The sequence below is a fragment of the Rhizophagus irregularis genome, chromosome 8, assembly GCF_026210795.1.
Source record: "Rhizophagus irregularis chromosome 8, complete sequence".
NCBI lineage: Eukaryota > Fungi > Glomeromycota > Glomeromycetes > Glomerales > Glomeraceae > Rhizophagus > Rhizophagus irregularis.
Genome location: NC_089436.1, coordinates 4,419,527 through 4,436,392, shown reverse-complemented (window position 1 = coordinate 4,436,392; position 16,866 = coordinate 4,419,527). Strand labels below are relative to the sequence as shown.

General features: G+C 29.0%; 6 protein-coding genes across 6 annotated transcripts; 1 reads left to right on the top strand and 5 right to left on the bottom strand.

The window, feature by feature from the left end:
* Nucleotides 1-654: 654 nt before the first annotated feature.
* OCT59_028852 (uncharacterized protein) lies at nt 655-2,192 on the top strand. Its single transcript, XM_025320145.2, has 2 exons — nt 655-1,152; nt 1,262-2,192. Exons 1-2 carry the CDS (start codon nt 724-726, stop codon nt 2,054-2,056), a joined length of 1,224 nt encoding a protein of 407 aa, XP_025172061.1. The 5' UTR covers nt 655-723; the 3' UTR covers nt 2,057-2,192.
* On the bottom strand, nt 2,154-3,585 carry OCT59_028851 (uncharacterized protein). The gene is made up of 2 exons (XM_025327288.2): nt 2,437-3,585; nt 2,154-2,347 (listed from the first exon to the last, which is right to left on the bottom strand). The coding sequence occupies exon 1, from the start codon at nt 3,447-3,449 to the stop codon at nt 2,514-2,516; it is 936 nt and encodes a 311-aa protein (XP_025172062.1). The 5' UTR covers nt 3,450-3,585; the 3' UTR covers nt 2,154-2,347; nt 2,437-2,513.
* A 515-nt stretch (nt 3,586-4,100) lies between these two features.
* On the bottom strand, nt 4,101-7,690 carry OCT59_028850 (uncharacterized protein). The gene has a single exon (XM_025332424.2). The coding sequence runs from the start codon at nt 7,636-7,638 to the stop codon at nt 6,193-6,195; it is 1,446 nt and encodes a 481-aa protein (XP_025172063.1). The 5' UTR covers nt 7,639-7,690; the 3' UTR covers nt 4,101-6,192.
* Nucleotides 7,691-9,715: 2,025 nt separating this feature from the next.
* OCT59_028849 (uncharacterized protein) lies at nt 9,716-10,306 on the bottom strand (the record flags this gene model as incomplete). Its single annotated transcript, XM_025327289.1, has 3 exons — nt 9,716-9,793; nt 9,883-10,064; nt 10,135-10,306. The coding sequence occupies 3 exons, from the start codon at nt 10,304-10,306 to the stop codon at nt 9,716-9,718; spliced, it is 432 nt and encodes a 143-aa protein (XP_025172064.1).
* A 935-nt stretch (nt 10,307-11,241) lies between these two features.
* On the bottom strand, nt 11,242-12,483 carry OCT59_028848 (uncharacterized protein; the record flags this gene model as incomplete). The annotated part of the gene is made up of 2 exons (XM_066147608.1): nt 11,242-11,985; nt 12,283-12,483. The coding sequence occupies 2 exons, from the start codon at nt 12,481-12,483 to the stop codon at nt 11,242-11,244; spliced, it is 945 nt and encodes a 314-aa protein (XP_065994300.1).
* A 993-nt stretch (nt 12,484-13,476) lies between these two features.
* Nucleotides 13,477-13,899, bottom strand: OCT59_028847 (uncharacterized protein; the record flags this gene model as incomplete). The annotated part of the gene is made up of 2 exons (XM_066147607.1): nt 13,477-13,610; nt 13,743-13,899. 2 exons carry the CDS (start codon nt 13,897-13,899, stop codon nt 13,477-13,479), a joined length of 291 nt encoding a protein of 96 aa, XP_065994299.1.
* Nucleotides 13,900-16,866: the final 2,967 nt, after the last annotated feature.

The following is a 16,866-nucleotide window of genomic DNA, read 5'->3' as shown; positions in this document are numbered from 1 at the left end:
ACATGCAATAAAAGAAAAACAGATAAATAAAATTAAAGAAGAGGAAAGAATTTATTTTTTATTTATTTATTTATTTATTTTTTTTTTTTTTTTTTTGTGGACCGGAAAAAAAAAGAAAGAAACCGCTTTTGGAAAGAAAAAAAGAAAAAAAGACTGAGTTACAAAAGTTTCGGAATTATCTCATATATGTCCGAACAAATAAATTTATTGGATTTGGATGTAACAAACATTAAAAAGAATCATGTGATACAAACAGTAGTGTAACAAACACTTAATGCTTCAACGGGGACTTTTAGAAAAGGAAATTATTTTATTGGGAAAGAATTATAATTTCTCCGCATAAAATTCACATCCTTTTATAAATCGGGTGTAAGGTTAATTATTTTATATCAAGATATCGTAGATATCGTCTTTTTTTTTTAATGTAAATCTCTTCCGATTAATAAAGTTGATCATGCAAACTTAAACTATAAAAAAATACATTTTTTTGTTAATCTTCCCCAGTTGTATATATGTTGTAATAAATTTATGCATTAAATGAAATTAACAGCTTCTATCATGTGAAAAAATCATTGTACTACAATCAAAAATCTGTGTCATTATTAATTCGGCGGAAAATTCTTTATATATCTCTTTGTTTCATCTTTTTCATTGATTATCTTCCTTTTTCGCCTACACTTCTTTTTTTTTTTCACAAAAAAAAAATATTTTTTTTTCTAGAAAATGGTAGCAATTGCGATATTGGGATGCGGAAATGTAGGATTTTATATCGCATCTCATCTAATTCATAACAATCATCACGCATTTAATAATCCATATAATAACAATAAAATTCTTTGTGTCGGACGCCAAAGACTTTTGGATGAACTAAATTTATCCAAAAAATTAACGTTAACTAAATTAAATAATTTTACAGATATTGATACCGTTAAGGAAAATAATTATTTATTAAAAGAAAATGATAAGATTGAGGCTGAAGACGAAAAAGATGAATACGAAGAAAAAATTGTTATTTTAAGGGATGAAATTTTTTATGAAACTGATTTAAAAGAATTAATTAAATTTAATCCTGATTATGTCATCGTAACATTGAAATCCAATCAAATTTCTGATGTATTTAATGAATTAAAGGATTTGGATGGTAAAACTACGGTAAACGAAATTTATTTTCTCGTTTCACATATTATATTTTTTTTTTCTTTTATATGTATACTTACGTATTTCTTCTTTCTTTCTTTCTTTCTTTCATCGTTTAATATAGATTGTTTCCATTCAAAATAGCTTTCATAATGCTGAAATAATTAAACAATTTTTACCAAATACTACAATTATAAGGGGTTTATTAAACGACATGACCGTAACTCATGATTCCTCATGTCACTTTATCCAACAATCATCATCTTCAGGATCTATAGTATTAGAATCTATTCCGGAGACTTTACACTTTCAAAAAATACTTGAACAAAATGAATTACCGTGCGTAATTTCTTACGATATAGAAGATTTGATGTATTTTAAATTACTCATCAATTTAAATACATCATTATTCGCGTTAAGTGGATTATCTTATGTTGAATACCTTCAAGACAATAATTTTAGAGAAATTTATAAGAAATGTATATTTGAGGGGTTAAATGTATATAGATTAAATGGAATTACCTTTAGTGAAAATTTATTAATGAAAAATTTGGTAAAATGTTTAGGTTATGTACCAGAATGGGTGAGTGATTTGGCTTTAGAACATTTTTTGATTACGAAAAAGCGAAATCTTAATTCTAGTATGGTTTATGATTTTAAATCGGCGAGAAAAACTGAAGTTGAGTTTTTACAAGGTGAAATCGTTAAACTAGGTGAAAGAATTAGAAGTAAAGATAATCAAAGAGAGGATGTACAACATGAAAAAAGCGTGGACGTGAAATATAATAGAGGGATTCTTAATTTGATTAAAATCATAGAAAATCATATGATAGAATCTAAAAAAGGTTGGGATGGGAAAATTAGTGATAAAGAAATTTTGAAATATATCGAAACTGGGGAAGTACCTAACGTCTTGTGAGGGAAATTCTGATAGATTTTATTTATAAATAGATACATTATATTTATATTAACAATATTTTTTTGATTTATCAATTTTATAAATAAAAGAATTTTACGTGAAACATGCATTGTAGCGTAATTTAGAGAATTTTATTAACAATTAATATGCATTTAACATAGACATATCCTTTTGAATTCACATGAATATGGATCTAAATAATTTATATGATAAATGTTTCCCATATGTTATATGTTGTACAATGTAAAAAAATATATACTATAATTAATATCTACAATAATACCATAATACCTGCAAGAAAAAAAAAATCCTGGTAATTAGGAATAACTGCGATAAAAAAACACAAGGTACATACGAAACCTGCGGTTAAAATAACTAACCTAATTATTCCATTATGCAGAAAAATAAGCGCTATATTAACCTTGCCGAATACGTAAAACCTTTTAGTATTACAGAACTAACGATCCTCTGATTCCGTTTTCACGATTCTAACATCATCATAGTCATAGTCATCATCAATAATAACAACATCATCATTTATGACTCTAGCACATTTGTTTGCTTGTCCCATTATTCTTTTTTTTAATTCCCTAACTTCATTTTCCAATCGGATATTATCTTGATTTATATACTCCATCAATTCTAATTTAGTGGTTAATTCTTGAATTTGATATCTTAAAATCAAGTTATCATCTTCTAATTTACTTGTTCTATTTTCCAAATTTATAATATATGCCTTTCTACGTTCTCTACATTCTCTAGCTGCAAGACGATTTCTCTCCAATCGCTGGATTTTCTTATCTGTAGATAAAACGAGATTAACGTCTTTTACGTCAATTGAAGATAGTGTATTTGATGATGATGAAAAGACTTTAACATTATTTATAGCTGATGATGATGTATTTGATGATGATGAAAAGACTTTAACGTTATTTATAGCTGATGATGATGTATTTGATGATGATGAAACGTCCTTCACTTGAACTTTAGCAACCTTTACATTAGTTGAAGATGGTGCATCTGATGATGATGAAATGACCTTAGCGACCTTTACATCTGCTGAAATAGGTGTAAATGATGGAATTACAAGTTGAGGATAGAGATGAAAAAATTGTGGGGACAACTGTTGAAGATTAACAGTTGATGGAGGATGTGCTTGCATCGTAGAATGAACTTGATGAGATAAATTTGCTGCTATAGAAGTTTCTGCTGTTGAACTTGAAGGACTTGAAATAAGAGGAGCGTAAGAAACATATTGTGGAGAAGGAAAACTCAAAGGCGCTTGTTGTAAATGTTGTTGATTCACAGCTGTCGTTTGTTGAGAATTATAAGGAGGATTATAGAACGTAATTGAATTAACGGTATAACCAGGATGTTTTTTCTGATGTGTCATTGATGATAACTGATTATAAACAGGGTAAACCACGTAAAAATGCCTTTTTATTTGAAGTTTGTTATTTGATTTTATTTTTGGATTGTCCGACTTTCGTAAAGTTTTACTTTTCTTGATACGCCTCCTCGTTATTTTTACAAAAGAGAGAAGAGAAAAGGAATTATTTATCATACAAAAAAAAATTTTGATTACTAATCTTTTTTATTATATATTACGTAAAATCAAACTTATTATGCTGATGAAACCTTACTAAATACATAAATAGTGCCGATTGGATCACATTTACATCATTACATCATTGATATCATGTGTTTATAAACTACGCGATTTTTTAATACGTCATGATCAAAAGTAGTGAATCTGAATCAGTCACAGCAATTCTAACTAAACATGAGATTAGATGCCCTATATAATTTTTATTACGTCATTTCCGGGAAAATACAGTGAACTGTAAAAGATCAATCCAAAAAAGGAAAGTCCGGAAGTAACCGGAAAGTTCAGACTGTATGTCGTCATCATTTGGCGTGAACTATAAACATATAAAGCAAGATCAATTCAAAAAAAGGAATGTCTGGAAGTGTCTAGAAATTCCAAACTGTCATTATTTTGTTATAAATTACAGGACATTTTAATTACATGTGCCTCCTGCACTTGTGCTGTTCGTTAATTTTGAATCAAGAATCAACCCATTTCTGATCTTAAAATCGAGCAACTTTTATTGATAATATTTGAAATTATAAAATAATTTTATTAATATTCAAAGTTATAATATTTACGTACTGTACGTTGATCATGAAATCAAATAAAATTTTTGATATGACGGCCAGACAATCTGGTAAAATTTTCACCATTGATTGTAAAAGCACAAGTGTTTTTTTTAATTTCCGAATGACCAGTAATTATTGCGCTCATCTCCGATATGACGGGCAATAAAATACACACTTTCTGAAATGATAACAATTTCCGTTAACGATTGTTCACTACACTTTCTTTTATGGTAATCTCCTTACAACATGTCATTTGAACATTATGGAATATATCTAATTTTCCTTTCATATTAAATCTTTGGCCTTTTGACTTGAAAAAAATTTTAAGAAACGATGACATATTCATTATAACAAGATTTAGTAAAAGTCCAAATTATAATAACATGAATAATTTTATGTAAAGATGAAAAGAATTTACATGATTGTAGAAAGTTCTGTTAATCTGATGTAATGGAGATTATATTAAAATACAGTAAGCTGTTTGCATGATTAATATAAAGTCGCATAGATAATATTTTCAGTGGGATCTGTATAACTCTATTATTATAGGTGTTGTCCTACTATTCAAGATAACTGAGTTCACAGATGATCAATTTATTGGTTAATGCGGTAGACATTAAATAATATTGAATTTGATTGATAAAAAAAAAAATCCTTTGACAATCGAGTAGTTTTCGGTATAATGCAATTCTAGTAGCGAAGTAAGTTTCGAGAATTATAATGTAGGGTTTTCAACCTTTGAACATAATCAAAAGTGTCATTTTAATTTGCAAAATAGTCGCCAGAGAATTGGAAAATCGGGTGGATCAAGTATTAATTATCAAATAATTTAGAAATAATGAATCTGGTTATGCTTAGGATGTATCAGTTAGAACGTCCATAATAATTACTCAGAATGTCAGCATGTAAATCATAACTTTATTGAGGGTAAATTAAATTTTTGAATTAAAATAGCGTTGAAAAAAATTATAGAAAATTTTGGTCGTCAAAAAATTTTAATTATAAGAATACTGCATGGGTAGGGACGTAGGGTATTAAGGTGCAAATGGATTTCGCAGAATTTAGACATTAATAAAAGATTTATTTTACAGCAACAATACAAGAATCTGGGGAATAAGTGTCAGAGTGGAATAATTTGCCAGAAATCTTTATCGTATTTATATATTATCTAAAAATTTTACTATACCTATAAGTATCTTGTGAGATAATAAATATTTTATATTAAATGGTACTTTAATTTGCTTTCATTATAAATATTTAAACCACTTTCAAAGCGTTAAAATTTATATGACCTGCTTGACACCACTAGTTCAAAGTGTTTCTCTATACAGCAGAAAATTCTTTATATAACTAAGAATTAATCATTAGGATTAAATAAAGGAAAATTAAAATCAAAACGAGGATTTATAAATTAATAGTAAAAATAATAAATTATACCTATTAGCAGCTGTTTTAATAGTATTTTGTTGTAGTTGATTCTTTATTAGTAAAGTAAATATAAGCCTTAATCAGTTTATTAACATAAATATCATTTAGTATACAGATCATAATCTTAATTTAAATGAACTTAATTACAGTATAACATGTTATTATTCAAAATATAAAGCAAGAATAATTAGTACGTAAATTATATTTTATTTTAAAAAAAAATAAATAAATAATTTGTATGTGTAATATAAAAATGCTAAAAAACAAAAATATATTCTCCTTCATTCTCAAGTATTTCCCGGAAACTCTTAGGCGTTATATTAGAGGATCTTGTCGCTTTAGAGGGACCGGGAGCAGAGCGTGCCTTAAACGTTACAATTACGATGTTCATGAATCCCGGAACCACGTAAACTTCTCTTATATAATTTCTTTTCTTCTTGGGATTAACTTTCTCTATATTCCTTGTTCTATAATTCAAATTTTATACGATCCAAATCCATCATAAAGCCTTTCATCTTTATAAACTACTAATTATAAATAAATATATTTTATATATGATCTTGATATTTTATAACTCCTTCGTCAACATATTTCCTAATAACCATTCTATGATATTCTGTAATATAATATTTATCATAATGATATTCTATATAAAAATGAAGTAAAGATTTCTTTCTATAACTTGCAAAAAATCGTTCAAAAGAATCAAGAGAATATTTCCAACTTCCACTAATTGTTATATGAGTTAAAGATTTTGGAGAAAATTTTGTTAAAATATTTAATAATTCATCACCCACATCATCATCATTTTCATTTATAATAAAATTAATATTATCAAAACTTATATCTTCTAAATTTCTACAATTTAATAATAATGATTTTACATGAATAAAATCTTCTGGTTCAAGATATGTACGTAAAAATTTAATTTTTGGACAATTTTTTGCAATTGATTTAATTAACATTCCTGTATTTGTTGCAGCTCTATTAGCTATATTTATTGTATAAATATATATACGTGAAATATTCCCTTTCGTCTTTTCAATTAACATTGATAATTCTTTAAAACATAATAATCCAGTAATATTAAGAGATCTAAGATCAGGATATTCAGAAATTGCAAGATATTTTTGAAATTCTTTAATCTTTTCTAAATCTTCATATTGTTCATCATTATAAACTAATATCCATGTTAAATTTACAAGTGATGTTAAGAATGAAGGTGGAATAATGGTATTTACTGAATCCAAATGAAGATAATTTATTGTATTTCCTTTCCTTGTTAATGCTTTGCTTAATTCTTCACAATTTTTTTTATTATTATTAATATTATTACTATTATTACAAATGGTTACAAAATTTAAATTTCTTTGAGCATCAATTAAAGAAATTAATCCAGGAAAATCTTGTGAACAATTATTAATAGATAATATATTCAAATCTTTACAAATTTTCGCCATCTCATTAAGAGAATTAGAATTTATATAATCAAGATCTATAGTTAATCTATATAATTGTGAGAAACATTTTGATGCTCCTGGGAATAATGATAATGGTTGTGAAGTTCTCCATACAAATTCTTTAACATTTTTACATTGACTAATAAATAATTTATAAATTTCTTGTTCTAAAATATTTCTCTTATTATTATCATTTTGTTTCTCTAATACCATTTCTATCATCCTATTTATGATTTCTGTTTCTGGAAATCTACAAAAACTAATATAATTAAATAATGGAGGTTTTAAAAGTGTTGTTGAAGGTAATTTAATATCATTATCTGATAAAATCTTTTTTGATGATGTTGATAACCAAGAAAGTATAGTATTGAAAAAATTAAATTCATCAACGTTACACCATGAATAATTTTTCCATAATATAGGTACCACTAATCTACACCATTCTCTATTAACCAAAAGGCAAGAATATAAAGATTCTTTATCTTGCAATTCATCAAAAATAAGTACAAGACAATCTACGTTGAGTCGTAACATCTTTTGAATATTTGAGATATTTGAGAGAGAGAGAGAAAAAAAAATATTAAATAATTTGAAATGCGGCGTACAAATTCTTACTTTTTTATAGAAAATAATAACTTTTTTTTTTGTTACACTAATCCGCCTATTTACCTATTTCAAATTTGGATTAAATATGTTAATCACTTAATCCCCTGGATAAACGCTAAATAAAAATGGAATTGAAGTTCACGTGAGAACGTGTTACGAGGAATTTTCTAAATTTGAAGTCACATGATACCGATTGTTTACCGATCGCTTAGACTTTTTTTAAAATGTATTTAAAAAAAACCCTAATACAAAGATGTTAAAATTCGTATCACACGAAAAGTCACATGACAACATCGCAAATTGTCAATGTTTTCGAAAATGATAATAATTAATACTAATTTGTTTTATAAATTGGAATTTTAAGACTGGTTACGCCTTTTAGTCGGTGACTTATATGTCTGCCTTTTTTTGGGTTAGCAATCTTTGTTTTGTACACTACTCTGTTCTTGTCGTAATATTAAAAATAAAATAAAAAATAAAAATAAATTGAACTTTAATTAAAACGCATTTTTCATCCGAATATAATTTGTCGGGTAGGTAAATTTATTGTAAATATATAAAGTTTTAGTATAGTCATTTGTGAAAAGAAACTGTTTACAATTGACGCAAATCATCACATGCATGATGAAATATACACGCATTATTAAAGAATAAACTAGATAAGTTTCAAGCAGTTACCCGCAACGTCTCCAACGGTATGCAAAACAACTTCGCTGAATGCGTGATACGTACGAACTCTTACTCAATTTTAAATAAATTAACTGAACGGCTAAAAAAGATATTATACTTCAACAAACATAAAGTATTAATATATGCAATAAATACTCCGTTAATCATCGAAATTCAAGAACTACGACGTTCTCCTGAAACTATTGAGAAGGATGAAATTCTTCAAGGAAAGAGTGTGATAGTAGTACTAGGAACAAGAAGACCTAAAAGCCATAACGTGAATCACGTGGCAATCAAATCAAGGATCTTCCAATAGCTGCTGATTCTATTGTTATAGTTGGAACTAGTGGGACTTCTATTTTTTTTCCATTTTTTTAGTATCCTAGAAAAATCTCAGAAAGATAGCGATCTCCAGTCGCCTAATTGATTTACAACTCTGGTAATGACCATTTCTTTTGTGGGTTTTGAATTAGGATGTTTACTTCAGTTTAGGAAAGCTTACAACAAAATTTATGCTAATTTTAAAATAGTAAATAGAAATATCTTTAAATAAATTAAGTCAAAAAAAAGTAACAATGGATCATGTAATCACTTTACTATAAAACTGAGTTCGTGTCCTTAGACTCCCTATTTTTAAAGAATAAAATTCGATAGGTTACCGTGGACTGTTAAATACAAATTTTGGAAATAAATTGTATTAGAAGAATAATATATCATAAGTAATGAATTTAATGCTCTTAATATTTGCAGTCGTGTTCCTTGTTTAGTGTTTTTCAATTATCCATTTATTGGAATCTATCCGTATAGCACTTACTAAAGTACCCGGGTATAAATCAATCTACCCTATTTAAGAAATTGAATTACCCGGGATATTTTTTTATGGCAGAACTGGCAGGGAAGTACTATACGGCGCATATTTGTATAGTCAACATTTTCTGTATTGGAATGATACTGATCTTGTTTTTATTATATTGAAATTTTTTTTTTTTTTTTTTTTTTTAACACCCTTTACTAGTTAACTAGTATTATAAAAATTTATTACAGCATAAATGATTATAACGTGGACGCAAAAGCATCAAAGCATCATGTCAATAAGGGATCTATCTAAATTAAACTAGTACATTAAACATTAATCCTAACTATTTCTTGTTGGAAATTTTTATAACGTAAAATACGTAACTTCAACAAAAATATGACTTACTCTCGTTCCACCATCCATCTTTTTTGATACTTCTTTTCCTTAGGTCTTGTTGCTCTTTTTCATTCATATTCTTAAATCTTAATATCCGTCTCGCGATTTGTAAACTCATCGTTTAAAGTGAATTTTTGTATCACATCATGTGATTCCGCCGTGTAAACGACGCTTTGTTTTCTCCATTCTTACCGCATCCTTTTCTATAGCTTCCCATTCCATCTATTCTTCACATTTCACAAAAGCTTCTTTTAATTCGTCATATTTTGGAGTTACGTCTGCCATTTTATCCTTTGTTGGCAAAGTCATACATATGGGTCATATTTTTTATAAGGAATTCGTTCCTCTTCGAAATTCTTCTCTCTATGATCGTTAATAATTTTTACGGCCTCATCTGTGGTAACGTAATCTTTTTGTAATTTCTTACTCGCTACCGTAGAAATCGGTGCATCATCTTCAACTCCCTTTCTATACTTATCAATTTCATCCACAACTTAATTTTCCGTTAACGCAGCTTCATCACACTTTGTCATTATTTGGATTTTTCGGATGCTGATACATACTAATACTACCTAATTCTGAATAAATTCTTTGTGGAGACGTATCCAAATGAGACTCAGTGAAATCCCTTTCACATTGTCCTATGAATCCCGTGTACCTGATCGGCGCTGTCTCTTGTCTGCCTACCGTTTTCTCTTTCACCACTTTCTCTTTTTGAAATTTCTCACTTTCCATACTCTCTCCAGCGATCCCTGTTCTAATGACTCTTCCACCGCTGCCTCCGTTGATTTTTGATCCTTAAAATACACTATAATTTTCCATTTGGTGAAGTTCCGGTTAAAACAACTTCTGATAGTACTTATCTGGATAAACATTTTGCCGATGAATCACGTGACTGCAGTTTTCCGATTTCAAAAGAATTTTTTCGGAAATCAACTCCGGCGATTGAAAGTTGATAGATTCGTAATGGCCGCGTTGATAAGAATCTTAGCAAAACGACCTGTGAAAGAATCTCTATTCACTACCTTCTTCACAAATTCATATTCACTCTTTTTACATTCCCCATTTCTTCTACCGTCAAGTCCCTAGTTAATTGCCAACGATCCCTGCTCCTTCCTTTGTACCATCTGATCCAATGTTTATTAATACCAATACCGAAAGAATTATTTGAAAATTGTCTTTCAATTTTTTTTTTATTTTTAGAAAACAGAAAAGCGAACCCGTAGATTCAATTATACAGAGAACGTAAAGTTCTATCTATAATACTATCACTACAGGCAAGCCACCCCGAAGCGTGACGAATTCTGTTCTTTTATGGAGTAGGTGAACACGAGTCAGAACCACGAACTTTCCCAAGAACACCCGCCTTGAAATAAAAAAAGAAAAAGCAAAAAGAAAAAAGTAAAAAACAATTTTACCAAAATCCCAAGAAAAAAAACAAGAAAAATTAATAAAACCCGTATTTTGCTTTCAGCCCTAAGGCTGCCACTTGTCAATACTGTCATAAGTGGAATGGTTCACACTATTTTAAATTGTTTGATACATATACAAACGTGCATGATGACGTAAGGGTAATTCATAGACGCCAAAATGTAGAATGTAAAATAGGAAAAAAGTGTTTAAGACTCATTACATGAACAATATACATATATAGAATAAGAAAAACTAAATTAATTAGAATTAAGACTAGAAAATAGGGAGTCGGTAGGGGAACTATTCGCTGGTCTTGTTCGTTTGTGGTCATGTGATTGTGACGAAGCGGAAGGATAGGACAAAGTGTCCCTCTTGTTAGGTCGGTATTCCACCGATTTAGTTTCATCTGAGGTGTATGAAGGTAAACCAAAGAGATCTATATGGTATTCAGCCGGGTGACAAGGCCGAGGAGCGTACGGTATGCACGTATAGTCGTAGTAATCTTGATATTTTTCCACCCATTTCTTCCACTTGCGATGTTGTTTCTTTTTGCAAGGCATTGGAGGGGGTGGGGGTTGGTTCATCTGCTCGTGAAATCCATTAGTATGAACCGTCAGTTGTCGAGTTGATATTCCTCGACGATAATAATGTTTAAGTGTGGTGCCCATACCGTTAGCGGCGGATGAGTCGTAATCTAAAGGGTTAGACCGACGTATATGGGTAGTCGGGGGTAAGTCAGGTTCAAAGGGGTTGTATTGCAAATAGTAACTACTATTCACTTTAGACGGGTCTACGGGATTATAACCATAGTATATAGTGCTACGAGGAAGTGGTTCTAACGAATCCATGAGAGCCTCGATTTCTGCGGCATTCAAATAGTGAGGGATAGTATTAACGCCAGAAGGCCTAGATAAGGTCAAAGGTTGTGACGTAGTGCTGCAATTCGGCAGCGTGTGATGAGGTATTTTAAATGTATAATCATCAGGATCAGGTAATAATTTCTCCGTTGAAAATTTTTTGAATTTCAAATGGTGAAGAGGTGAGTAGATATGTTGTGATTCATCGAATAGGAAGCGAAAACGTCTTCCAGCTGAGAGTTTGTCATCTTTCAAAGTGCGGGAGGTAGGGTCAATAGTTTTAAGCACCCTTGCACAATGTCTCTTGAAGCGGGTTTCCTGTTTGCGCTTCGTTGCAGGATTACTGCTATGATTGAGTTTGAAATTCGAAAGGTGTTTCCTGTAAATATAGGCGCCTGGATGTTTGCGCACGAAATTAGTACTGTTAGCCACATAGCATACATTGTACTGAATGCCAAGGCGGTTGGAAAAGATCTCATTTTTCCATCGATGTTGCCAAAGATCGTATACATGATTAGCGTGTGAAGATTTTGAATTCGTATATCCTGGGTCCAATTCAGGCACAGGTTTCAAATGGTGATTAATTTTTGTTCTCGAAAATTCAGGTTGATGAGTACCACAAGCACGTCTATTTAAAGACATGACGAAAGGGCTCGGGCTATGACACCGGGTAAGAGAATTAGATAAAGCGGGTGTGCAAACATGTTCACAAGGAACGTAAATACCAAAGTGGAAGCGATAGCGCTTATAAGAAAACGAGAAGAAAGTTTTTGTATGAGTGTTCTTCAAAGTTCTATTAGAAGCACGTGACTTGATAAAGTCGATTCGATCCAGTAATTTCTGGCGAATCAAATCAAAATACTTTTGTTGAATACGTTGGGGTAAAACTTTTTGTAAGGTAAAAAAGTGTGTGAGCATTTTACTAATTTGATATTTTGTGTTAGGCAAATAGCTCGTGGATGTGTATCGAATAGGCGTAGAATCCATGTGATAATCATTGGTGTGTAAAAATAAATGAAGATTATTGGTGTCCGAGAAAACATCAGCAAGCTCAAAAAGGAAACTTTTTGAGCGCCTGAATTCGTAAATCTTGTTATAACCGGTTCGGCATTTTGTCATCACGTGAAATTTTTTCACAGAGACAAGAAAAGTATTTTTATGAAAATTGGACGTATTATTAAACGTTTTTGAGGGAGAAAGAAGAGGTAAAGGTAAAGTAGTCTGGTCGTTATGAACCAGCTGAACGGGAACAGATATAACTTCTGTATCCATATCTCTCAAAGGTCAAGGGTAATAAAAGGAGACCTTTCCGTAGAGGCCACCAAGTGGTCCTCGCTCCTTACAAAAATATAAGTGTTTGTGAAAAAATTTATATTACTGCGGTTTGTTAACAAAAAAATCGGAAAGGGGGGAGAGTTTTCTGAAAATTGTCTTTCAAAATTATCTAAAAATGTCATCATCTTTAAAAGAAAATATCACGTGACTTATCCTGTAACACCTGATCCTGATCGTCGAGACGTCGACTAAAACCGGAATCTCTGTGATCAACTCCTTTTTTCTTGATCGTCTTTTTGTTTTGTTTCACCTTCTCCTTTTCCTTAACAATCTCTTTTTTTTAAGCGATCGATTGCGTCTTCATTCTTCCTTATTATTCGTTCCTTCACTTCCAATTTTTTCCTTATCCGTTTTAACTCGTGTAACCTCCTCACGTGCTTGCTGCAACCAAGAGTGTAGTTCTTCGCATTCTATCGAAAGTCTTTCCATTTCATCTATATATATATGATACGACGTATCTGCATTTGTTTTATAGTTGTTTTTTTGTTTAATATGGACTTCCGTATTGACTCTAAATACCTCTCTTCTACTCCGTTTGTTAAAAAGTCTCGCCTAACTCTTCGAACCTTGAAGAACCTGGTGAGCCAATATGTTCAGATAAAAGGTTATTACTTTCTTTGATAAACCTATATCTATATCCTGTAAAATTGTATGTTTTGATAATAAATTTTGTCTCCAATACCACTTTTCCGTTCTAAAATTTTGATCGAAGTGATCAACCATTATATTGAAATTTTATTATCTAAATATAATTAATTATCAAAATAAGGAGTTATCATATGATGTCATATGAAATGATCAACAAATATAGTACCGTATACAGGATGCCAGGATGTCGTAATCATTGCATAAGTTTACTATTTATGTAATGGCTTTAGAATGAAATTTTTTTTCTTTCCTCAGTGTCTTTTACGAAAAATATATTTATAAATCTATGTACAAACCTTAATTTCCTCTTTTATGAAATTTTATAATAATTAAAGATTAAAATAATAAATAAAAAAATTAATGGATAAAGAAAAACCAATCAAATCATTGTACGTTAACAAAATATTAAATGATAAATGTAAAATATGTAATAAAATATGTAAGGCAATACGTTTTCAACAAAATTTTGAAAACTGACCAGTGGCAATAATGATATTGACAAATTTATTCAAAACACTCAGTTATCTGTTCAGAAATCTTGTGAAGTACCAAATGCATTAGAATGGATACCTTATGGTAGATTTTCTAATATTAAATGTATTATAATAAATGAAAAATATAGAGCAAACTGGATTGATGGTAACATAAGTTACTGGAATGATGATAATCAAAATTGGATAAGAAAAAATGACAATATGATTGTAGAACTGAAAACTTTAAATGATTTAAAGAATATCGCATTGGAATTTGAGAATGAGGTATTTTTACTATTACTTTATGAAAATTTGGAAATTTTAATTTTACTAATCTATTAAATTTATAGATCAAAAAACCTCATGGAATAACTCAGAATCCAATGACAAAGAATTATATGATGGTTTTTGAATATAGATGTAAAAAATGCAATGAAGTATGTAATACAATACATTTTCAACAAAATTTCATAAATTGGACCAGTGGCAATAATGATATTGATAAATTTATTCAAAATACTCAGTTGTCAGCTCATAATAAAGTATCAGATGTATTAGAGTGGATACCTTATGATAGATTTTATAATATTAAATATAATACAATAACTGGAATGTATAGAGCAAACTGGATTGATGGAAATTTAAGTTGTTGGAGTAATTATTATCAAAATTGGAAAAGAATACACAAAAATATGATTGTAAAGTTGAAAACTTTAAATAATTTAAAGAATGTCACATTGGAATTTGAGAATGAGGTATTTTTACTATTACTTTATGAAAACTTTAAAATTCGCTATTTTACTTATCTCTTAAATCTGTAGATCAATGAACCTTATGGAATAACTCAGAATCCAATAACAAAAAATTATATGGTGGTTTTAAATAGAAAATGTATAATATGTAATAAAATGTGTAATGCGCTGCATTTTCATCAAAATTTTGGAAACTGGACTAGTGGTAATAATGATATTGATGAGTTTATACAAGATACTCAACTATCAGTTCATAAATATCGTGAAATATCAGATGCATTAGAGTGGATACCTTATAATAAATTTTACAATATTAAATATAATGCAATAACTGGAATGTATAGAGCAAACTGGATTGGTGGTAACATAAAATTCTGGGATCATAATAATCAAAATTGGGTAAGAAAAAATAACAATATGATTGTAGAACTGAAAATTTTAAACAATCTAAATAATATTACATTTGAATTTACGAATGAGGTATTTTTAATTTATTATTTATGAAAATTTTGAAATTTGCTATTTTACTAATCTACCTATATTTGTAGACTAGCAAGTCTTATGGAATAACTCAGGATCTAATGACAAAAAATTATATGATGGTTTTGGAATATAGATGTAAAAAATGCAATAAAGTATGTAATGCAATACATTTTCAACAAAATTTTGGAAACTGGACTAGTGGAAATAATGATATTGATAAATTTATACAAGATACTCAACTATCAGTTCATAAATATTATGAAATATCAGATGCATTAGAGTGGATACCTTATGATAGATTTTCTAATATTAAATGTATTACAAAAACTGAAAAATATAGAGCAAACTGGATTGATGGTAACATAAGTTACTGGAATAATAATAATCAAAATTGGATAAGAAAAAATAACAATATGGTTGTAGAACTGAAAACTTTAAATGATTTAAAGAATGTCACATTGGAATTTGAGAATGAGGTATTTTTACTACTACTTTATGAAAATTTTAAAATTTGCAATTTTACTTATCTATCAAATTTGTAGATCAAAGAACTTTGTGGAATAACTCAGAATCCAATAACAAAAAATTACATGATGGTTTTGAAATATAAATGTAAAAAATGTAATGATGTATGTAATGCACTATATTTTCATCAAAATTTTGGAAACTGGACCAGTGGCAATAATGATATTGACCGATTTATTCAAAATACTCAGTTATCAGTTCATAATAATGTATCAGATGTATTAGAATGGATCCCTTATAATAGATTATATAATATTGAATCTATTGCAAAAACTGAAAAGTATAGAGCAAACTGGATTGATGGAAATTTAAGTTATTGGAGTAATAATAATCAAAATTGGATAAGAAAAAATAACAATATGATTGTAGAACTAAAAAATTTAAACAATCTAAATAATATTACATTTGAATTTACGAATGAGGTATTTTTAACTTATTACTTATGAAAATTTTGAAATTTGCTATTTTACTAATCTATCTATATTTGTAGACCAGCAAATCTTATGGAATAACTCAGGATCTAATGACAAAAAATTATATGATGGTTTTGGAATATAGATGTAAAAAATGTAATAAAGTATGTAATACAATACATTTTCAACAAAATTTCATAAATTGGACCAGTGGCAATAATGATATTGATAAATTTATTCAAAACACTCAGTTATCTGTTCATGAATCTTATGAAGTATCAAATGCATTAGAATGGATACCTTATGATAGATTTTCTAATATTAAATGTATTACAAAAACTGAAAAATATAGAGCAAACTGGATTGATAGTAACATAAGTTATTGGAATGATTATA

Coding starts and splice junctions, on each gene's coding strand:
- OCT59_028852 (XM_025320145.2), top strand. CDS start 724: ATGGTAGCAATTGCGATATTGGGATGCGGAAATGTAGGATTTTATATC. Junction 1,153..1,261: donor ATTTGGATGGTAAAACTACG/GTAAACGAAATT, acceptor CGTTTAATATAG/ATTGTTTCCATTCAAAATAG.
- OCT59_028851 (XM_025327288.2), bottom strand. CDS start 3,449: ATGACACATCAGAAAAAACATCCTGGTTATACCGTTAATTCAATTACG.
- OCT59_028850 (XM_025332424.2), bottom strand. CDS start 7,638: ATGTTACGACTCAACGTAGATTGTCTTGTACTTATTTTTGATGAATTG.